Below are 20,126 nucleotides of genomic sequence, written 5' to 3' on the forward strand. Positions count from 1 at the left end.
GAAGCGTGTCCCTGTTAGTGCTTTTGGACATCTCAGCGGCCTTCGATACCATTGACCATGGTATCCTTCTGGAACGCCTGAGGGAGTTAGGTATCGAGGGCACTGCGCTCCAGTGGTTCCGTTCCTACCTCTTGGGTAGATTCCAGATGGTGCAGCTGGAGGACGTTTGCTCTGATAAGAGGGCGCTTACATCTGGCATCCCTCAAGGAGCGATTCTGTCCCCCATGCTATTTAACATTTACATGAAACCGCTGGGAGAGATCATCCGGAGAGACGGGGTGCGGTGTTATCAGTGCGCTGATGACACCCAAATATGTTTCTCTGTGTCCCTGACTGATGCAGTAACTAGGGATGGCATCTCTCCTCTAAATACCTGCTTGGAGTCGGTAATGGGCTGGATGAGGGAAAACAAACTCAGTGTGAATCCAGAGAAAATGGAAGTACTGGCGATAGGTTCCCCGGGTCTGGGTGGTGAGATTTGCCACCCGGTCCTGAACGGGGTCACACTCCCCTTGAAGGACTCGGTTTGCAGCTTGGGAGTGCTCCTGGACTCGTCGCTCCAGCTGTCTTCTCAGGTGGATGCGGTGATCAGGAGCGCTTGTTATCAGCTTCGGCTGATACGCCAGCTGCGTCCCTACCTGGATCGGAGAGACCTTGAAACTGTAGTACATGCTCTGGTAACTTCTCGATTGGATTTCTGCAATGCGCTCTACATGGGGCAACCAAACCCAGAAGCTACAGTTAGTGCAGAATATGGGAGCGAGAGTGGTCACTGGTTGTTGCAGGTCTGACCATATAACACCCATCTTGAAAGATCTTCATTGGCTGCCTATTCGCTTCCGGGCTCAATACAAGGTGTTGGTAATGACCTATAAAGCCCTAAATGGCTTGGGCCCAGGGTACTTGGAGGACCACCTCTCCCCATATAATCCGCCCCGCACACTCAGATCAACAGGGAAGAAATTGTTGGAGGTCTCAGCGACACACTATGTGAGGACCTCACAGAGGGCATTCTCTATCGTGGCCCCAAGATCTTGGAATAGTCTCCCAGATGAGCTCCGCTCCACCACATCCTTAGCTCTTTTTAAAAAGAATCTGAAGACGTATTTCTTCTCCCAAGCCTTCCCACTGTGAAAAATCTTTTCTCCTTACCCCTTTTCAGTGATGACCCTGGAATGTATATATCGACTTCCCCTTCTATCTGGCCCTTTTGTTGTTACTATTATTATGCTGTTTTTAATGCTGTTTTTAATTGATTTTATTGGAATGTTCTTATACATAATTGTTCGCCGCTTTGATCAAATTTTGGAAAAGCGGGTTACAAATAAACTATATTATTATTATTATCATTATTATTATGCTAAACTGACCACAGAATTACACTAGAGGATCTACAAATGCCTAGAGAAGAGTTTTCTCTAGCAATCTCTAGGTCTTCTAGTGTGACTCTATGTTCAACTTCTGCCAACTATGCTCAAGGACCTACGCCTCATCCGCCCATTTTAACCACCGTGGCTCAATGCTATGGAATTCTGGGAACTGTAGTTGGTTGTGGCACCGGAGCAAAGTAACAATGTATAAATGCAAGTTCTTCAGAGGGGGGTTGCCACTGCCATTCACCTCCTTTCCTGGGGGCAGTTATATGCCATTCCACACTGTGAAAGCTGTAGCCTTGGTGGTGTAAGCATTATGTATTACTGAGAACAGGGCCCTGTATTGGTGTAGTCCTGCATGTTATTTTTAATTGTGTTCTTTTTGAGTTCGTAAGCTGATTTGTGTCCCAATTGTGTGTGTGTGTGGGGGGGGGGGGGATGGGATATAAATACTTATTATTATTATTATTATTATTATGCAAAAAAAATAAATAAATAAAGTTTTTTGGTTATGTACTTTTAAAATACAAGTTTCCTTCCAAGCCTGCTTTGAAAAGGAGAATGTATAGCATGTGTGGCTTTGATTTCTTTCTGTTTGTAAGGATAACTTCCTAGACTCCAAGCCAAACAGTCAATGGAGTCACAGTTCCTAAGGCTTTGAAATAATATCACGCCCAAGTCAAGAGCAGGAAACCATCCGTCAAAACCAGTGGCATTTGCAGGTACTTCCTTATAACAATTTCCAACAACAAGACCACCACCATCCTCATCCCAGAGGGATGTTTCAACAAGTTTTCCACACAACATTAGCCTCTCTTTGAACCCTTTCCAAAAAAAAGCACACATTTTTCCAGTGCATATAAAATTATCAAATGAAACAGCTGCCTTATTCAAACACAGTTGGATCCATTATCTGACACAACATCAATGGTGCGCTCCAGTTTCTGATAGAGCAGGCACAATAAGTATATTCATCTCACCTTAAGCACACAAGGGGAAAATACAACTACCGGGGCAATGTGGACTTCTAAAAAATTTCTGCAGAATCCAGAAAAGCAACCAATAATGATCTTGGCAAAGGCACACAGGTTTTCTAGTTTTCCATAAATTATTTCACTCCTGAAAAGACACATTGTTGTTGTGTGCCTTCATGTCATTTCTGACTGATGGTGACTCTAAAGTGAACCTATCATGGGGTTTTCATGGCACGATTTGTTCAGATGAGGTTTGCCATTGCTTTCTCCTGAGGCTGAGAGAGGGTAACTTGCCCAAAGTCACCCAGTGAGTTTTATGATGGAGCTGGGAATCAAACCCTGATCTCCAAAGTCATAATCCAACAATCAAACCACTACACCATGCTGGCCTCAAAAAGACATACTGAGACTCAACATGCTGGACAGAGGGAGTTTAGCCTGTGAAAGCTGCGGTATCTTGGATGTTGGATTCAGCACCCCGGACCAATGCTTGGGTCTCTATGGTGCACTGGTTGCCAAATTGCAGAAGACACCAAGGCTGCATCTGCACTCCGCTGTCGAACAATCTATTTAAATGTAGAAATTCGTCTATCTTCTTTTGTTGTTTAATGTTTGAATTTGCATTTTTTATTGCAAATTCAGACATTAAACAACAAAAGAAGATAGACAGATTTCTACATTTAGATAGATTGTTCAACAGTGCAACAAACTCCCTCGGAGTGTAGTGGAGTCTCCTTCCTTGGAGGTCTTTAAGCAGAGGCTGGATGGCCATCTGTCGGGGATGCTTTGATTTGGATTTCCTGCATGGCAGGAGGTTGGACTGGATGGCCCCTGAGCTCTCTTCCAACTCTAGGGTTCTATGATTCTAATGCAGTTTGACACCGTTTTAACTGCCATGGCTCAATGTTGTGGAATTCTGGGATTTGTAGTCTCACGGGATATGTAACCTTCTCTGTCAAAGAGCTCTGGTAACTCACCACTCTCCAAATCCAAGCAATCCGCTATGGCAGTTAAAGTGGTGTCAAACTGCATTGTTTCTGCAGTGCAGATGCATCTTAAGAAATCTTTGGTCTGATCCAGCAGGGATCCTACATTCGTCTCTTGCAAGACTGCAATGCCCATTAGCCCTAGCCAGCACAGCCATGGCAAAGGCTGATTGGCTCTGCAGTCTAACAATATCTGAAGGACTACATACTGCCCACACAGGATTGTAAAAGGTAACATGCTGGTCACTGTTAAGAACTACATTAACCTTTGCTCTTATCCTACTGGATACATCTTTATCATCTTTCTAAACTTTTCAGGATTCTTTTCATTTGACTTCCCTGCCAAGACTCTTCTCCATTAACCAACAAGGTACCATTGGTACGAAGAGCGATCTTGTAGCACCTTTGGGGACCAACTCGGCTTTCTTTTCACTGCCCTGTCAAGATGTTTTTCCTTGCTTTTTAAAATGTCATATATTAAGCTCGGACAAAGTTGATTTTAGATTGACTCACTGTTTGTCATTTGCTAGTTGAAAAGCTCTGAGTGTATAATGAGTTTTGGTATCTGTTGGGTTTCATTACAGAATGCCAAAATCCATGGCTGCTCAAGTCCCATCAAATACAATGAAATAGTAAAACAGTGTCCCTTATACAAAATAGCAAAAACATGGCCTTTTGAAATATATTCAAGCTATTGGTGGTTGTATCCATGGATATGCAGGGTCAGCTAAACAAGATCTAAAAAACAATCAAGCAATGTATAAGTGAAAACATTAAACCTTGAAAATATTAAAGTGCATTGAAAACTACATACAGTGGGCCCTTGGTGTTGGCTGGGGTTTGGTTTCATCATGCCCCATGAACACCAGGCTCTGTGGATGCTCATCCCATTAAATACAGTGGCATAGCAAAATGGTGTCCCTTATATAAAATGGCAAAATCAAGGTTTGCCTTTTGGAGTGTGTGTGTGTGTGTGTGTGAATATTTTCAAGCTGTGGATGACTGAATCCGTGGATAAAGCAACTATGAATACGGAGGTCTAACTGTACTAATGTGTATTGCTGTTTTCAGGCAGATTGCACAGCAGCTACTTACTGGTAGAGATTTTTGACAGATTGCTCACTGGTGGTTATGCTGTGGTATGGTCCTTCTTGGCGCTGATAGTCTCCTCTGCTGAAGCCAACCCGGGCTGGGAGCTCCAGGTGTACATTGTAGGATTCCTTTGGGCGTGTTCCAAAGAATTGGATCCCATCATGAGGATAAAGGAAAATGGCATAAGTGTCCGACGCGCTGTAGGCTAAGACCGCCTGGAACGTGTTGCGCTGCAGAACACAAGCAAAATAAAATGGTTCAAAGACAAACCCTAGGAGAGTGGATCTTTGGCCAACAACACATGAACAGCATTTTAAAATGATTTACTGGTGGTGGTTTCAGTGTTGGACTACAGGGATTTGATTCCCTGTTCAGCCATGAAACCCACTGGACTTGAAGACATAACAAAAATAACAACAAAGTTTTGAAAAAGAAAGAGTGACCGTAACCAGTCCAATCAAGATGTAGGCTGTATCCACACTTCAAAAATAATCCATTTTGACAACACTTTAACTGCCATGGCTCAATGCTGTGGAATTCAGGGAATTGCAGTTTGTTGTGGCACCAGAACAAAGCTCTGGGACCACAACAAACTGCAGTTCCCAGAACCCATGGATTCCGTATTCACCCATTTAACTATCCACAGCTTGAAAATGTTTTTGTAAAAATATGTTAATTCCAAATTGCAAACCTTGAGTTTGCCATTTTTCTATCAGAAACACCATTTTACTATGGCATTGTATTTACTGAGACTTGAGCATCCATGGATTTGACTATCCGTGGGAGTCCTGGATCCAAACCTCTGCAAATACCTGCTCCACTCCTGTGATTGCAAAATTGTTTGTACAGAACAAACAGCAAAAATAAATCTCAGAAAGGTGGGATCTATGTATCTCCTACTTCTCCTTCCCCCCTCCAAGCCCTCTTGCTCAAAAACCTATTGAACTCCCTTATTTGCTATCCTTAATCTTCCCTTCCCCATCTTATCTCCTTGGCTTTGGGGCACGAATTTTCTCTTTAATCTTGCTAGAAAGAGGTGGGGGGGGGGGAATAATGTTTCACTTCTTTTTGAAGACTTCCCCTGCCTGCATCAGCATTGGAGCAGCAGAAGAGAGATTGCCATACGCTCCCCTCCATCAAAACCAAAAGAGGCTCAAGATAGACAGTGCTACTTTCCCCCAAAAAGGGAGAAGTTGCAGAGTCCAGCTTGACTGAAAACAGTCTTGCAAGCTACAAAAATCTTAAGAAGTGGCATTCCACTCATGCTCAGAGGCATTTTTCTTTATGATTCCTTGTCCTGAAATCTTATCCTGTCCTTCTCACATTTTTCAAAGACAGATTCCTGTCTCTCACTGATGTGTTCATTCTTCACGGAACTTTATCCTCCTTCTTACTTTCCTTAAATTATTATATATTATATTATATGTTATATTATTCATTTAATAGCTAACTGTTTTAACACTGTAATAATTTAATTCCTTTTTCATGCACCTCTTTTCTGTCTTTTAATCGTATTGTTCTTTTAGTATTGTGAAGCCACTCTGAGTCCTCGTTCTTGGAAAAGAGCAGGATAAAAGTAAATATAATAATAACTCTTATTACCATTATTAATGGTTCCTCTCCTTCAGCTCAGGGTTTGGCCACCAAATCTGGGCAAGACAAAATCAAGATCCCTCAAAGAGCCAACTTTAAGGACCCTTGATGGCCATGCAAAATATTACCTAATGACTGGCCAAAAAAAAAGTTTACCTATCAAAGTACAGCTTGAGTCTTCTTCATCTGGAATTCTATCTGAAATACAGTTGGCCCTCCACATTCACTGGGGTTAGGGGTGCAGTACCCCATGAAAAGTGGGGGAAATGCAAATTTTAAAAAAAACTATTTTTAAACCTCTCTAGGACTTTCAACCCACAAAATGTTGACCATAGAATTATGCTAGAGGACCTACAAATGCTTAGAGAAGTATTCTCTCTGGGAATCGCTAGGCCCTCCTGTGCTACTTTGGTGAAAGTTGGCAATAAGAGTCACACTGAAAGACCTATCGATTCCTAGAGAGAACATATTAATCAAATCCACAAATAATCAAATCCACAAATGTGGAGGGCTGACTGTACTAAAAATCCAAATTTGTCCACATGGACGGTTAAGATAGTGACACCATTGTTTCCTTATGGTTCAGTGTACAAAACTTTGTTTCATGCACAAAAGTATTAAAAATACTGTGTAAAAGTACCTTCAGTCTATGTGTATAAGGTGAAACATACAGTAAATGAATTTTGTGTTTAGACTTGAGTATCATTTCCAAGTTACCTCATTATATACGCATATGCAAAAACAAAATCCAAAATATTCCCACACACTTCTGGTCCAAAGCATTTTGGATACAGGAGGCTCAACCTGTATGTCACATATGTAATAATGCTATATAATGCTATCACTGTTCAAGGTTCATCAGTACTAGATAAAGGCCAATTTACCTGACCACCAGTGGAAAAGGAGCATTTCCATGTCAACAGGGCATGCAAATCCACTCTGGGGTTTACCGGTAGTCCAAACTTTAAAGGGACTATCCAAGTGCCAAACTCAAGGTAAGTTCATAACCTTAGATAACTGCTTCAAAAACTGAGCAAAACCCAAGACAAGGTCCTCTGTTCCACTGACATCAAACCCTATCTCCAGCTGCTACCATCAAGCAGATTCTTTGGATCTGCTGAGCACTAAAGGCAACCTTTCACAAGGAGGTACCCGCCAAATGTGCCAGACCAGGGCCGTGGAGGCAGAATTGTGCAGTTGGGAGTCAGATGAACTCATAAAAACGTACTGACTCCAGCTTCAAAATAAAAACTAATACAGTCGTCCTTCCATATCCACTTATTTTTTTATATCCACAGATTCAACCATGTGTGGCTCAAAAACATTTTTAAAATATATAAATTCCAAAAAGCACACCTTGATTTTATACAAGGAACATCATTTCACTATGCCATTGTATATAGTGGGATTTGAGCATTCACAGATTTTGGTATCCACAGGGAGTCCTGAAACCAAACCCCAGCAGATACCAAGGGCCGACTATACTGTTAAATGCCTTGTTGTTGTTGTTGTTGTTTTGCATATTTGCAGAAGTCAAAGGTGTCACTATCTCAGCCATTCCTGTAGACAACTTTGGATTTTTTGGTTTTCAGAATTTTTGATAAGGTAGACTCAACCTATATTGTTAGTGCTGAATAAAAAAGTTTTCTGATACATGTTGAACTATACTTGTTTCTTTCTTTCTTTCTTTCTTTGGTAGAGGATATCCCTATTCTTTCCATACAAAAATCCATCAGTGATACCTTTATTGGCCAACTGAAATGCACAATATACTTGTTGCAAGCTTTCAAAGCTCCATGTGTCTGGTACCACATTTTCTATTAAAGAAGCACTGCTAAGTAGCACACCTTACTTCCTTAACTTCCCTAACTACAGTGTTCCTATATTTTACACATATTTTATGTTCCATTTGTCTGCCTGATGATTCAGGAGTTGGTGTAAAATGTCTTGTGATACAGGGTTCGACCCATGCTTGGCCGTGAAACCCACTGAGTGACCTTAGGCAAGTCACATGCCTAAGTCAAGGGTTTGGCATACCGACTCCTTAGCCCTGTGCTGGACTAAAACTCCCAGGAGTTATGGGATTTGTAGTCCTGCACATCTGGAGGGTGTGTCCTTGTAGAAGGCTGGCTTAATGCTCAGGGGAGAGGTGTCAACCATTATCATGAAGTTGGTGAGAAAGCTGCAGGAGGCTGCTGGATTTTATATCAAAATATGAGCCTAGAGAACTGGACAGTTCTCAAAAATGCAGAGTTTGGACATCCCAGCTTCACATGATAAGCCTTCTGGCCAAAGCCTTTGGGTTCCCTCTTCCCCCTCTCCCATAAAGTGCACTTAGCAAGTGTTAAAATAAACAAATAAAAGGATAATGATCTTGGCCATATCAGAGGCATTAGCCCTGGCGTTAAGTGTGGCCAGAATTATACCCTGGAAATCCAACAACACATGGGAAAATTGAACGTAAAAGTGGGAAAAACTGGAAGAGAGAGAGAGAGAGAACGTGACATCTGTAGCAACCCCATTACATACCGATCCCTCCCAGCATTTGAACATGCGTGCCATCCTTATATAGGCACTATTTTCTGCCCAGAACTAATCGTCACTGCAAGCTTTTATATTATTGCTTTCTCTAAGGCGGCCCCCAGTCCTGCTTTAAGCTTTTTAAAAAAATGAGCAAAAAGATAAAACACCCAGAAAAGGTCAACAGCCGCTCCTGGAGGCCTCCTCCACGTGTGCTGGATTTGGTTCAAGCATCCCTAACCCCCTCCCTGGAAAACACTCCTGAACAAACAAGTACATCAAATGTGGAAGGTTTTTATGGTTGGAATTTTGGGCCAGAAACGGGATTAGGAGGCTCACACGGGTGCAAAAATTGGCCACCAACCTCTCCCCCCCGCTCTAAAGCTGCTGCTACACTGCAGAATTAATACAGTTTGACACCACTTTAACCACCATGTCTCTATCCTATGGAATAATGGGATTTGTAGTTTGCTGTGGCACCAGAGGTCTCTGACATAGGTGGCTAACTACCCCTGTTAAATCTGACCAAAGACTTCTTAAGATGCATCTGCACTGCACAAATAATGCAGTTTAATACCATTTTAACTGCCATGGCTCAATGCTGTGGAGCTCTTTGACAGAGGCAGCTAAATATCTCACGAAACTACAAATCCCAGTATTCCATAACACTGAGCCATGGCAGTTAATGTGGTGTCAAACTATTGATTCCACTGTTGAGATGCAGACATGGCTTGAATAAATCAAGGCACTCCTTTGGTCCATCTACTCTGAGAGGGAGGACTCCTCAAGGTTTTAGGGGGTTCTTACATGAGGCCGGCTACCCCCTTTGCTCAACATGGCCTCAGGGACTTTGGTAACGCAAAACGCAGAGCCCAGAATCCTGCTGGAGTCTTATGTGCGCAAACGTTCCCTTGTGGAAGCAGTCAGACATTTTCGTTACATACACAACATCTCCATCCAATTCATACTGGTGGAAACAGACTTGTGCATGCAGTGTTGTTGGGCACAGATGTACACTGGAATGAATTCATGTGTGCACTTTCTTATACATTCAGTTGCATAATCAGGTGCATATTCAGTGGCACATCATTACCACTGGACACAGGCGCTGCATAACACAAATCCAAATGCAGAAATTAGCATTGCACAATCCCAAAACAAGATCTCAGGCACGCATTGTGGCTTTTACAGCTTTGCACTGCTGAAAGTGGGTTTCTCCAAGATCTGAACTCAAATCGTTTTGCCCCCTCAAGGCAACAGGAATAGATAGATAGTTAGATAGACAGACAAAAATCCCAGACCATTCAGAGTATGGAATGCTATTTTTCAAAGAAGTAATTTAATACTAATTGCTCGTTGTTTTCTAACAACTAACTTATTGACCTTGCTTTCTGCAAGAGTAGCTCATTACTTTCTTGCTTATTTTTTCAGGTTTCTAGTGCCCTGGGTGTGTATTATGTGCCTTCAAGTTGCCTGTCAAGCTATGGCAGCCCCATGGATTTCATAGCATTTGCTTAGGTAAGGAATACAGAGAGGTGTTTATTGCCAGTTCCCTCCTCTGAAATCTAGCCTACAGCGCCTGGTATTCCTTGGAGGTCTCCCCTCCAAGTACTAACCAGGACTGATCCTACTTAGCTTCTAAGATCAAATGAGATCTGGTGCCTTCAAGGTATTTAGGTCCCTTTAGTGCACTTAATACACACAAATAGCCAACAGATCCTGCAAAAAGAAGCAATCGGCAATGCAGGAATAATTAATGTGATGTGCTGTTGTTAATGTCATTGTCGTGTGCAAGTTGTTTCCCACTTATGGTGTCCCTAAGGCAAACCATGGGGTTTTCTGGGGCTGCGAGTGCGTGACTCCCCAAAGGTCACCCAAAACGTTTCCATGGCCAAGAGAAATATCGAACCCTGATCTCCAGAGTCATAGTCCAATACTCAAACCCTGATCTCTAGTAACATTCAAACTACTACACCATGCTGACTCTTTTTATACAAGATAAAATAAAAAGTTACAGGAGAATAAGAGCTCGATGGAACGTTCAAAGAAACTTTTTGACAGTAAGAACGGTTCAGAGCGGAATCAGATGCCTAGACAGGCTGCATGCAAATACCTAGTTGGCTAATGCAAAATAAACTTGAAGTAATACAAACAATGCCAATCATTGCCTTAACATTTGCAAAACAAATAAACAGTGGTCCGGATCCAAACCTCAGCCCTAACTAGTGCCACTGAAGCAATAATAAAGTACATTTCTCTGCCCTTGCCTTGCACAACAAACAAACAAACAAGAAATTTTAAATGGAGGAAGAACAAATGTCCCTGTTGTGAATCCCCTGCTCGGTTGGAGACCACTGAGATTATTAACTCTTTTTTTCTTTTGCATTCCTCTTGTCCATCATTTGAACCTGGGGCCAGCCCAAAATATTTCACCCCACCAACCGACAGCCATGCTTCAGCATCCTGGCCTGGAAGCAGCCTGTGCAGCTGAAGTGACCCTGAACCCGGACCAATAAATCCAAAATAAAAGGGACTGAAAACAGTCTCTGTTACACATTAACCCAGCCAGCAAACTGCACATGAAAGACAGCAGACATGGTTGGAATTCTCATTAGGACTTGAGGGATCCAGGTTCAAATCCCTATTCAGCAATGATGACGTACACTGGGTTACTTTCTATGCTATACATAAAAACCAAAGCACAACAGTACCCTGCACTTTTGCACTAGTGCACTATATAGCGCTAAAACTCTACAATTAAAAAAAAGGTTAAAAACAAGGAAGAAAAGAGGAGACCTTTTTGTTCCAATATGGCTGTATCCACACTGCAGAAATAATCCAGTCTGCCACCACTTTTACTGCCATGGCTCAACAAGATGGAATTCTGAAAATTGTAGTTAGTTGTGGCACCAGAGCTTTACTCAACAAACTTTGCACAATAAACTTATAATTCCCAGAATTCCATCGCCTTGAGCAGTTAAAGTGGTGTCAAACCGGATTATTTCTGCAATGCAGATGCAGCCTGGAGAATAATGAGAACCCCACTTATAAGTGGGAATAAAATGTTATAGCTGATGCCGGGAACTCTCAGAAAATACCGGTAGTCTGAGACAACAGTAACGTCAAGAATCACAGAAACAAAATACAGTATTGCAACCTCTTGCCATATTTGCCCTGTCTATAGGAGTCCTTAAAGTGGGGTGGGCATGGATCTGCTTTAAAGAAGAGAGTTCTCTCTTAAATGTTGGCAGAGGATATTCCTCCATCGAAATCTTATCCTTTGGAAAAGCTAACCAGTGCAAGATGAGTGAGAAGATAAAGAAGGAGGAAGAGTTCAGGAACTTTGGAGTTGTTCTTTAACAGCTGAAAGCACTAGGCTCCTAGTTCAGTGAATCCAACTGTGGGAGAAAGGTGAAATATACATCTTTGAAATATAAAAATATAAATCAGGGTCATCCCAAGCCCTGAGGTTTCTGGGCCAAAACCTGAGACCTGGGAACAGCCCCTAGTGATGCCATTAAGCATCATGCTTTAAATGCCAACCACAGTCACTCATAGCTTGCCATTCAAATACATATGTACACATAACACATTTTCCTGTTTGGAAATGAAGATAGATCAAGGTAAAATGAGAGAATTAGTCATTCTCATTTACTTGGGGAGATGAGAAAAGGAACATTTCATCTAGTGTATATGCGGATGATACCACCACTACTAGTGGAAAACATGATGGACTTGGAACAATTACTACGGATGGTCAAGGAAGAAAGCACAAAGGCAGGCTTACTGCTGAACAGAAAGAAAACAAAAATAATGACCACAGAGGATCTACATACATTCAACCTACACAATGAGGAAATCAAAATAAGGAGTTTCCATACCTTGAGTCAAACACTGACCTGAATAGTGACGGCAGCCAAAAAAAATTAAGAAGACTAGGAATGGGGAGAGCCTAAAGAGTAAAGATCTATAAATGAGCACTAAAGTATACACCATTACCATGTACGGATATGCAAGAGCTGGACAGTGAAGAAAGTGGACAGAAAGAAACTCAATTAATTTGAGATGTGATGCTGTAGAAGAGTGCTGAGGATAGTCAAAAAGACAAAATATATGGGTCACAGAACGGGTCAAACCTGAACTCTCCCTGTATGCCCAGATGATCAAACTGAGAATGTCATACTTTGCTCACATCATGAGAATGCACAATTCATCAGAAAAGACAATAATGCTAGGAAAGGTAGAGGGAAGCAGAGAGAGGAAGACTGCCCAACAGATGGATAGACACAATCAGAGAGGCCATGGGCCTGAGCCTGCAGGGTCTGGGCAGAATGGTTGAGGATAGAGAGGCTTGGAGAGGTCTCATTCACAGAGTCACCCACCATGAGTTGAGGCCAACTCAAGGGCAGTTAACAACAACAACAACAAACTTGCTTCTAGCCAGAAGGTAGATGCAGAGCAGAGGGTGAGCCCTGGCACTATAAGGACTAGGAGAGAAGGAGGAAGTTAAGTAAGCAAATGCTAAGCCCTCTGAAAGTTGCAGCAACCAACTTTGCAAGTTTGATCAAACTGGTGCTTTACTGTCTGAGTTGGGAGACTGGTACACAGCCTTTTCCTCTAGCCCAGAGATAAGCCCAAGGTGGGAACACTGGAACCCTTATCTCTTGCCTGGAAAAAGTTGAGAAAAAGTGGAGACTTGGGGCCAATGCCTGAGATCATAGAATCATAGAGTTGTAAAAGACCACAAAGGCCATCCAGTCCAACCACTGCCATGCAGGAACTCTCAATCAAAGCATACCTAACAGATGCCGATCCAGCCTCTGTTTAAAGACCTCCAAGGAAGGAGACTCCACCACTCTCCGAGGGATTATATTCCACTGTCGAACAGCCCTTACTGTCAGGAAGTTCCTCCTGGTGCAATCTCTTTTCCTGTAGCTTGCATCCATTGTTCCGTGTTTTAGTCTCTGGAGCAGCAGAAAACAAGCTTTCTCCCTCCTCAATATGACATCCCTTCAAATATTTCAAGAGGGTTGTCATATCACATCTCAACCTTCTCTTCTCCAGGCTAAACATCCCCAGCTCCCTAAGTCGTTCCTCATAGGGCTTCATGGTTGCACACATATAAGTCTCTCATTCAGCCAGGTGTCGCCCATCCTATATCTGTGCATTCCGCCCTAAGTGCAGTACCTTACATTTCTCTGTGTTGAATTTCATTTTGTTAGCTTTGGCCCAGCTTTCTAGTCTATTCAGGTCATTTTGAATTTTGATCCTGTCCTCTGGGATACTAGCTGCTCCTCCTAGTTTGGTGTCATCTGCAAATTTGATAACTATGCCCCCAGTTCTGTCATCCAACCCTATCTGGCAACCCTAGATAGCACCATGAGAAGACAGTGAGCAGCAGAAACACCCTGGTCACCTAGTCACACATCCTCCACAAGATGATGCAATTTGTATTGCTATACAGCCCATTCCGCTCCATAAAAAGGGCATGTATTCAGTTCTGTCTTCATAGCTTCCTAGACTCCAGTGCAGCTACTGGAAATTACTGACCTAGGAAGGCTGGGGCTTGAACCCAGACCTTAACATGTATGCTTTTGCAATGAGGCCTGGCTCCACCTAGAAAACCATGAGGACAGAACTCCATTTGTGTCCCATTTCTGAGCGGAAGGGGATATATAAAGTCACGGAAAGATGGCTGCAGGCATTGACCATTTGCTTTCACCAGCAGCAAACGGTGCCAGGCTTGGGGGCTGGGAAGGGATTCCAGTTTTAGAGCGTTTTCCTCTCATCCTGCCAGATATATAAAGGCAAGTTTGTTGTCAAACAACATACACACACAGAGGCCGGGGGATGCTGGGCCAAGCCCCAGGGACAGCAGCTGAGCTGTATAAACAAAACTAATTTGGAAATGAGGCTCAGGGAGGATCTGGGAAGGAAACACAGGTCCTTGTCGAAAACCCGGGTGAACCAAAGTGGGGGTGGGGAAAAGGAAGAGAAAGCTGGCACACAGCCACTTAAGTCAAGGGGTTTTCTTTTTATGGCAAGAGAGGAGGCCATGGTACACACACACACACACACACACAAATACACACACTACTGGTAAGATTCTCTTGGCCAAATTCAATTGCAATGACTGTGGAGCTATGCATAAGGGCTGCTGACATGTTCTCCTGCAACAGTTCCCTCGCACATCAACAGAACAAGCCCAATAGCGCATACGATGAGGTCTGATACACACTGCAGAAATAATGCAGTTTGACACTGCTTCAACTGCTATGCCTCAATGGTATGGAATCCTGGGATAGCAACAACATTTACATTACTATAATGAATTTAGCACTCTCTGCGATTTGTAATCTGTAAAGCAGTTGCCCCCCACAAGCTGGGTACTCATTTTACTGACATAGGAAAGGATGGAAGGCTGAGACAACCTTGGAGCCTTGGGATTGAACTCGCAACTTTGTGGTTGCAGTACCAGCATTTAACCACTGTGCCACCAGGGTTCCTTATTTATTCTGGGATTTACAGTTTGCTGTGGTACCAGAGCTCACTTACAGAATTACAAATCCTAGATTTCCATTCCAGTGAGCCATGACAGTTAAAGCAGTGTCAAACTGCATTATTCCTCCAGTGCAGACCAAACTTCGGAGTCTTAAGGTCCTTGGTGGGAGGAAGGGGGCTTCCTCTCTGTAGTGAGTTGGGCTTCTGCTGCCAAACCAATGGGTTTTAGAGTCCTTGTTAGCATCACAGACAAAGCTTAACATCTATCCAGTGACATGAAAGGGTTTATTTCTATTAGTAACCTTGCTGGATATTTTTAATATTCCCTTTGCAGTTTGAGGCTGGGAAAAGTTATGAAGGCCAGGAACAGACAGAGGAGTGATTTTTCCCCCTGTTGCTAAATTTGCACAAGGTTGTGCACTTTGATTTTCTTTGTTTGCTTCTGCACTATGCAACCTTAGGGAATCTGGCTTCCATTGGCCTCACCTTAGAAAGGGGGTTAGTGCACCTTAGCCCAAAGGCTTCCCAAATATCCAGCAATAGGGATTTAATTTGACTGTCGGTCAAGGAATAAATCTGGGTAGAATTTGTTTGGGGGCCCAGTTTGACACCGCTTCAACTGCTACGCCTCAATGGTATGGAATCCTGGGATAGCAATAGCATTTACATTTCTATATCGCTTAATAGTGAACTCAGCATTTTCTAAACTGTTTACAATCTGTAAACCAATTGCCCCCAATAATCTGGGTACTCATTTTACTGACCTACAAAAGAATGGAAGACTGAGCCAACCTTGGAGCCCTGGGATCAAACTCACAACCTTGTGGCTGCATTTTAAACACTGTGCCACCAGGGCTCCTTAAAACTGTATGATAGGTTTGCCTTAAGAGTCACCACAAGCTGGAAACAACTGAAAGGCACCCAACAACTTCATAGGAGGCTGTATTCATAACTTTCTTGTTCTGTTTTTCACTTTTTCAAACTATGACATTTTAATAAGAAAACTTGTTCGACCACATTTTACATTTTCAAAGTATTTATTTAATTATTTTTTTAAAAAAATAATAATTTAATAATTTTAATTACTATTAAAAATGTGTTCAATTCCTCCACCCCCACCCTTGCTTTAGCATTTTTGTAAGCCGCCTTGAAGATGATGCCAGGGCAAAGGCAGGGTATAACTAAAATAAAATAATAAAGTCGATAATAGGTTGCAGAGGAGGGCTCCTCTACCAAAGGAGACTCTCCGCGGAAAAACAAACTGCGGGATAAAAAGATTTAAAAAAAACACAAACCGAACACAAGGCCACAATGGATCCTGAAGTTGACATGGGCTTTTACATGAGAAAATTGACAGATAAGAGGAAAGTGGGGTCAAGAGTCAAAGGGCAACTGCCATAGGTCAGGTTGGCGCCTGTTCCTAAGTGGCCCACAATGGACTTTAGAGTGCTGCACACTTGTTAAGAGAGAGGCAAAGGGCAAATTCCATCACAAACACACACACACACACACACACACACACACACAGACCAGACACACACTTCTTTTTGGCTGCTCTTTCCAGAGCACCAGCAAAGGGGAAGCTTGAGACCAAAATTCATTACATCAATTTCTGATGCTTGTAAAGAATGATGGGAAAGGTGATCCTTCTGGCTGGGGAGCATCCTTCTAGGACCCCAGCTCAAACAACGAAATATTGCTCACTCTTTTTCTAAGATAGACAATCCTAAACATTGTTCCAGACAGTACAACAGACCAATGGTCTGATCAAGAGTAAGGCAGTTCCACAGATGCTTTTACTACATAAATCCAGCGATTCAGGGAGCAAACCCACAGGCGTTCCTGTTTAATCATTCTGAAGTCTTACGAAGTCTTTCTTTTTGGTCCAAAAAGAAAAATTCAGGTGTCTTTCAGCTGGACCACCTTAGCTAGAAGATTATGGTTCCTGCTTTTAATGCAGCTTTCCCCAACCTGACAGCCCCAGCTTTGTTTGGACTACAAACCCCACCATCCCCATCTAGGGATTATGGAAGCTGCTGCCTGACTCATTCCGAAGATGTCAGACAGGGAATGTCATGTCATGGAGTAGTGAATCCATTCTGGCTATTCATTTAAACTTCAGTACATCCTGAACCCTATTCCTTGACCAAGGCTGCATCCGCAATACGGAAATAATCCAGTTACAATTCCTAGAATCCCATAGCATTGAGACATGGCAGTTAAAGTGGATTTCTGCAGTGTGGATACATCCATTGACTCAGAGCCTTGGATAGTCCTTCTAAACTTCAGACTAGAACCTGGAGCAGATGACCAATCCACAGACACAGGAACCACAAAGCTGACAATGGAGCTGGTTTTGATGGAAATACTGTTTCAATGTAGTCCCCCATGGGAATCATTTTGCAGACAAAAAGCAAACACGGGGCATACAAGCTTTTCAAGGGCAAGTCGATTGGAAAACCAAACAAAAAAGGCTTACCCACCCCTGTTGTAGGAATTTGCATTAATGACTCTTTTCCGTAGGCTGTGGAAAATCTGAAACATACCATTCCCTGCTGACTTGTGAATGAATTGTACACAAGAAAATCCCATCCGCCCACTTCACTCACAAAAACGGTGGAGCAAGGAGATAAAAACAAGGGTAACATGATTAACAAAGGAGTCAGGAATTATTTTTTGTTAGGAGTAAATCATTTCCAAGACGGAGCCAGCATGAGTGGTTTGGGCATTTGGACTAGGACCCTAAGACCATGGTTCAAATCCCTGCTTAGACATGAATCCACTGGGTGATTCTGGTAAGTCATACTCTCTCAGCCTCAGAGGAAGGCAATGGCAAAGCCCCTCTGAACAATGTCGTGCCAAGAATCCCCTCCAACAAGGTTGCCTAAGGCTTAGGGTCTTCAACAGTAGGAAACAACTTGAAGGCACACAACAACGGCAAAATAATGTCTGCCTCTTGCAAAGAGGGACCAGTGTTGCCAATATCACAATTCTTGAAGACTCCTGGACCGTTTAAGAACTATTCAGAAACAATGTTCTGTTGGGTCAAACTTCTTAACCTCATTTGGGTACTGTAGGGGGGAACACTAAATTTTGAAGATACTGTATTATCTTTTCAATGCAACTTTTATAAACAAGGGTGAGAAAAGTGCACATGTAAACTTAGGGCCATTTTGAGAGATCCCTTTGGGGGGGTGGGAGAGGTGGAGGTGGATGATGATGATGATGATGATGATGATGATGATGATGATGTGCCCCAAAATGCCCCCCCCAGAGGGTATGTGGGTCACTTTTGCCACTTTTTTTTTTTTTTTTTTTTTTTTTTACAGAACCGGGACCATTTTAAGCCCAAGAGAAGCCTTCTTTCCAAGAGAACTGACCTAGATGTTGACTCCTGTTGGCCCAGACAGGAGGGAAAGTGTGACAAAATTGTTTGTCTCACCTTGCTTGACATTTAAGGAGGTGAACTGTTTAAATTTTTCACACGCGAGTGTGGCAGACAGCTGTAGTCCTCCAAGTTACCCTGGTAGATCTCATACAGCCCACAAACACCTGATGGTTGTAGAATGCACCTGAATGTGGCCACCTTAGGTTCTGAAGCTGCTTTGAACACGCTATTTGTCTATCTAGGTACATACGATCTCCTACCCCAGCATCTTTCAGGAATGCTTTACCTGTGTGTCTTCCTGCATGACAAAGGATTAAATGACCCATAGGGTTCCTTTCAATTCTAAGATTCATTGACTGGCTGAGGCTTAAAAATCAAAAGAATTCAAATTCTGAACCCACAAGAGCAATTAAATGTTGATGACACTTGCAGCATTAATGATTATCAAACTGTCTGTGTGCCCAGGGTGACCAAATGTCCTCCTTTCCCAGGACATGTGTTACATTTCAATGTTCTGTCCCAGAGAAATTCCAAAAGTCCTCCATTTTGAGCATGACTAAGAAGCCCATTGAGCAACACCAGGACTGCTGTTCTCTTTCAAGAAATTTGTCTACTACATTTTGTCCTTGCTTCGAATAGGAAGGTATCATGGATCCTTCTGAAGATCTTTTTTCCTAGGAGGAGCTGGAGAGTGACAAGACTCTCACCCAGAGCTCAGAGCACCTTCGTTTCTTGGAGGGGAAAAGAACAGCAACATGTTAGGCAATGGGCTGCTTGAGGACACAATGCAAATGTTGAAAGGGTTGTTTGTTTTTTCCTTAATTTCTGCACAATGGACAAATGAAGAGAATCATTTAAATGTAGATCAGTCCAGGGTTTGTTGCTAGTAAAGTATGATTTTAAACATTAAACAAACATCAGAGTTCTGTAAGTATATTGCAAACCAGTTAGGCATTGTAACAAAGATAAGTGCATCAGAAAAATATGGTTGAGTACAAAAATCTACGAGGGCTAATGGAGCGCAACAGGGAATTTAAAAAAAATCAGCATGTGCTTTATAGACTACAGGCTTTCACAGCAGGAATCCATAGTTTTTTGTGGGTTTTTCAGGCTATGTGGCCATGTTCTGGAAGAGTTTACTCCTGACATTTCACCAGCATCTGTGGCTGGCATCTTCATAGCCACAGAGCCCAAAAACCCCACAAAAAACGTTGACTGCATAGATCATGAAAGGCTATGGAATGCTTTTAAAGGCATGGGAGTGCCAATACATTTGATAGTCCTGGTGATAAATCTGTACTTAGGACAAGAGGTCACTGTCAGAACAGAATAAGGAGAAACCAAATGGTTCCCAATTGGCAAAGGGGCCAGACAAGGCTGCATGCTTTCACTCTATCTGTTCACCTTGTATGCAGAAAATATTATACGAAGGGTAGGCTTGGACACAGAAGATGGCATGAAGATAAGAGGAAGGAATATCAACAATCTAATATAGACAGATGACACCATAATAGTAGAAGAAAACCTCCTAGGCTTGGAACAATTACTAAGGATGATCAAGGGGAAAAGTGCAAAGGCAGGACTACTGTTGAACATAAAGAAAAGAAAAATAATGATGATGGAGAATCTAGACAAATTCAACCTAGACAATGAAGAAATAGAAGCAGTATCAGAGTTCTCATACGTGGGATTAAACATT

The 20,126-nt window shown here is 42.5% G+C and overlaps 1 protein-coding gene across 1 annotated transcript in view; it reads right to left on the bottom strand.

Moving 5' to 3' along the window:
• NID2 (nidogen 2) overlaps window positions 1-20,126 on the bottom strand; it is an 86,318-nt gene that overhangs the window by 56,129 nt on the left and 10,063 nt on the right. Inside the window, exon 3 of the mRNA XM_089522885.1 lies at window positions 4,429-4,655. Within this exon, the coding sequence (XP_089379011.1) occupies window positions 4,429-4,655 (227 nt within the window). The remainder of the gene's footprint in view (window positions 1-4,428; window positions 4,656-20,126) is intronic.

The sequence above is a fragment of the Sceloporus occidentalis genome, unplaced genomic scaffold, assembly GCF_023333645.1.
Source record: "Sceloporus occidentalis isolate IW3139 unplaced genomic scaffold, rSceOcc1.0.p SCAF_4, whole genome shotgun sequence".
Lineage (NCBI taxonomy): Eukaryota > Metazoa > Chordata > Lepidosauria > Squamata > Phrynosomatidae > Sceloporus > Sceloporus occidentalis.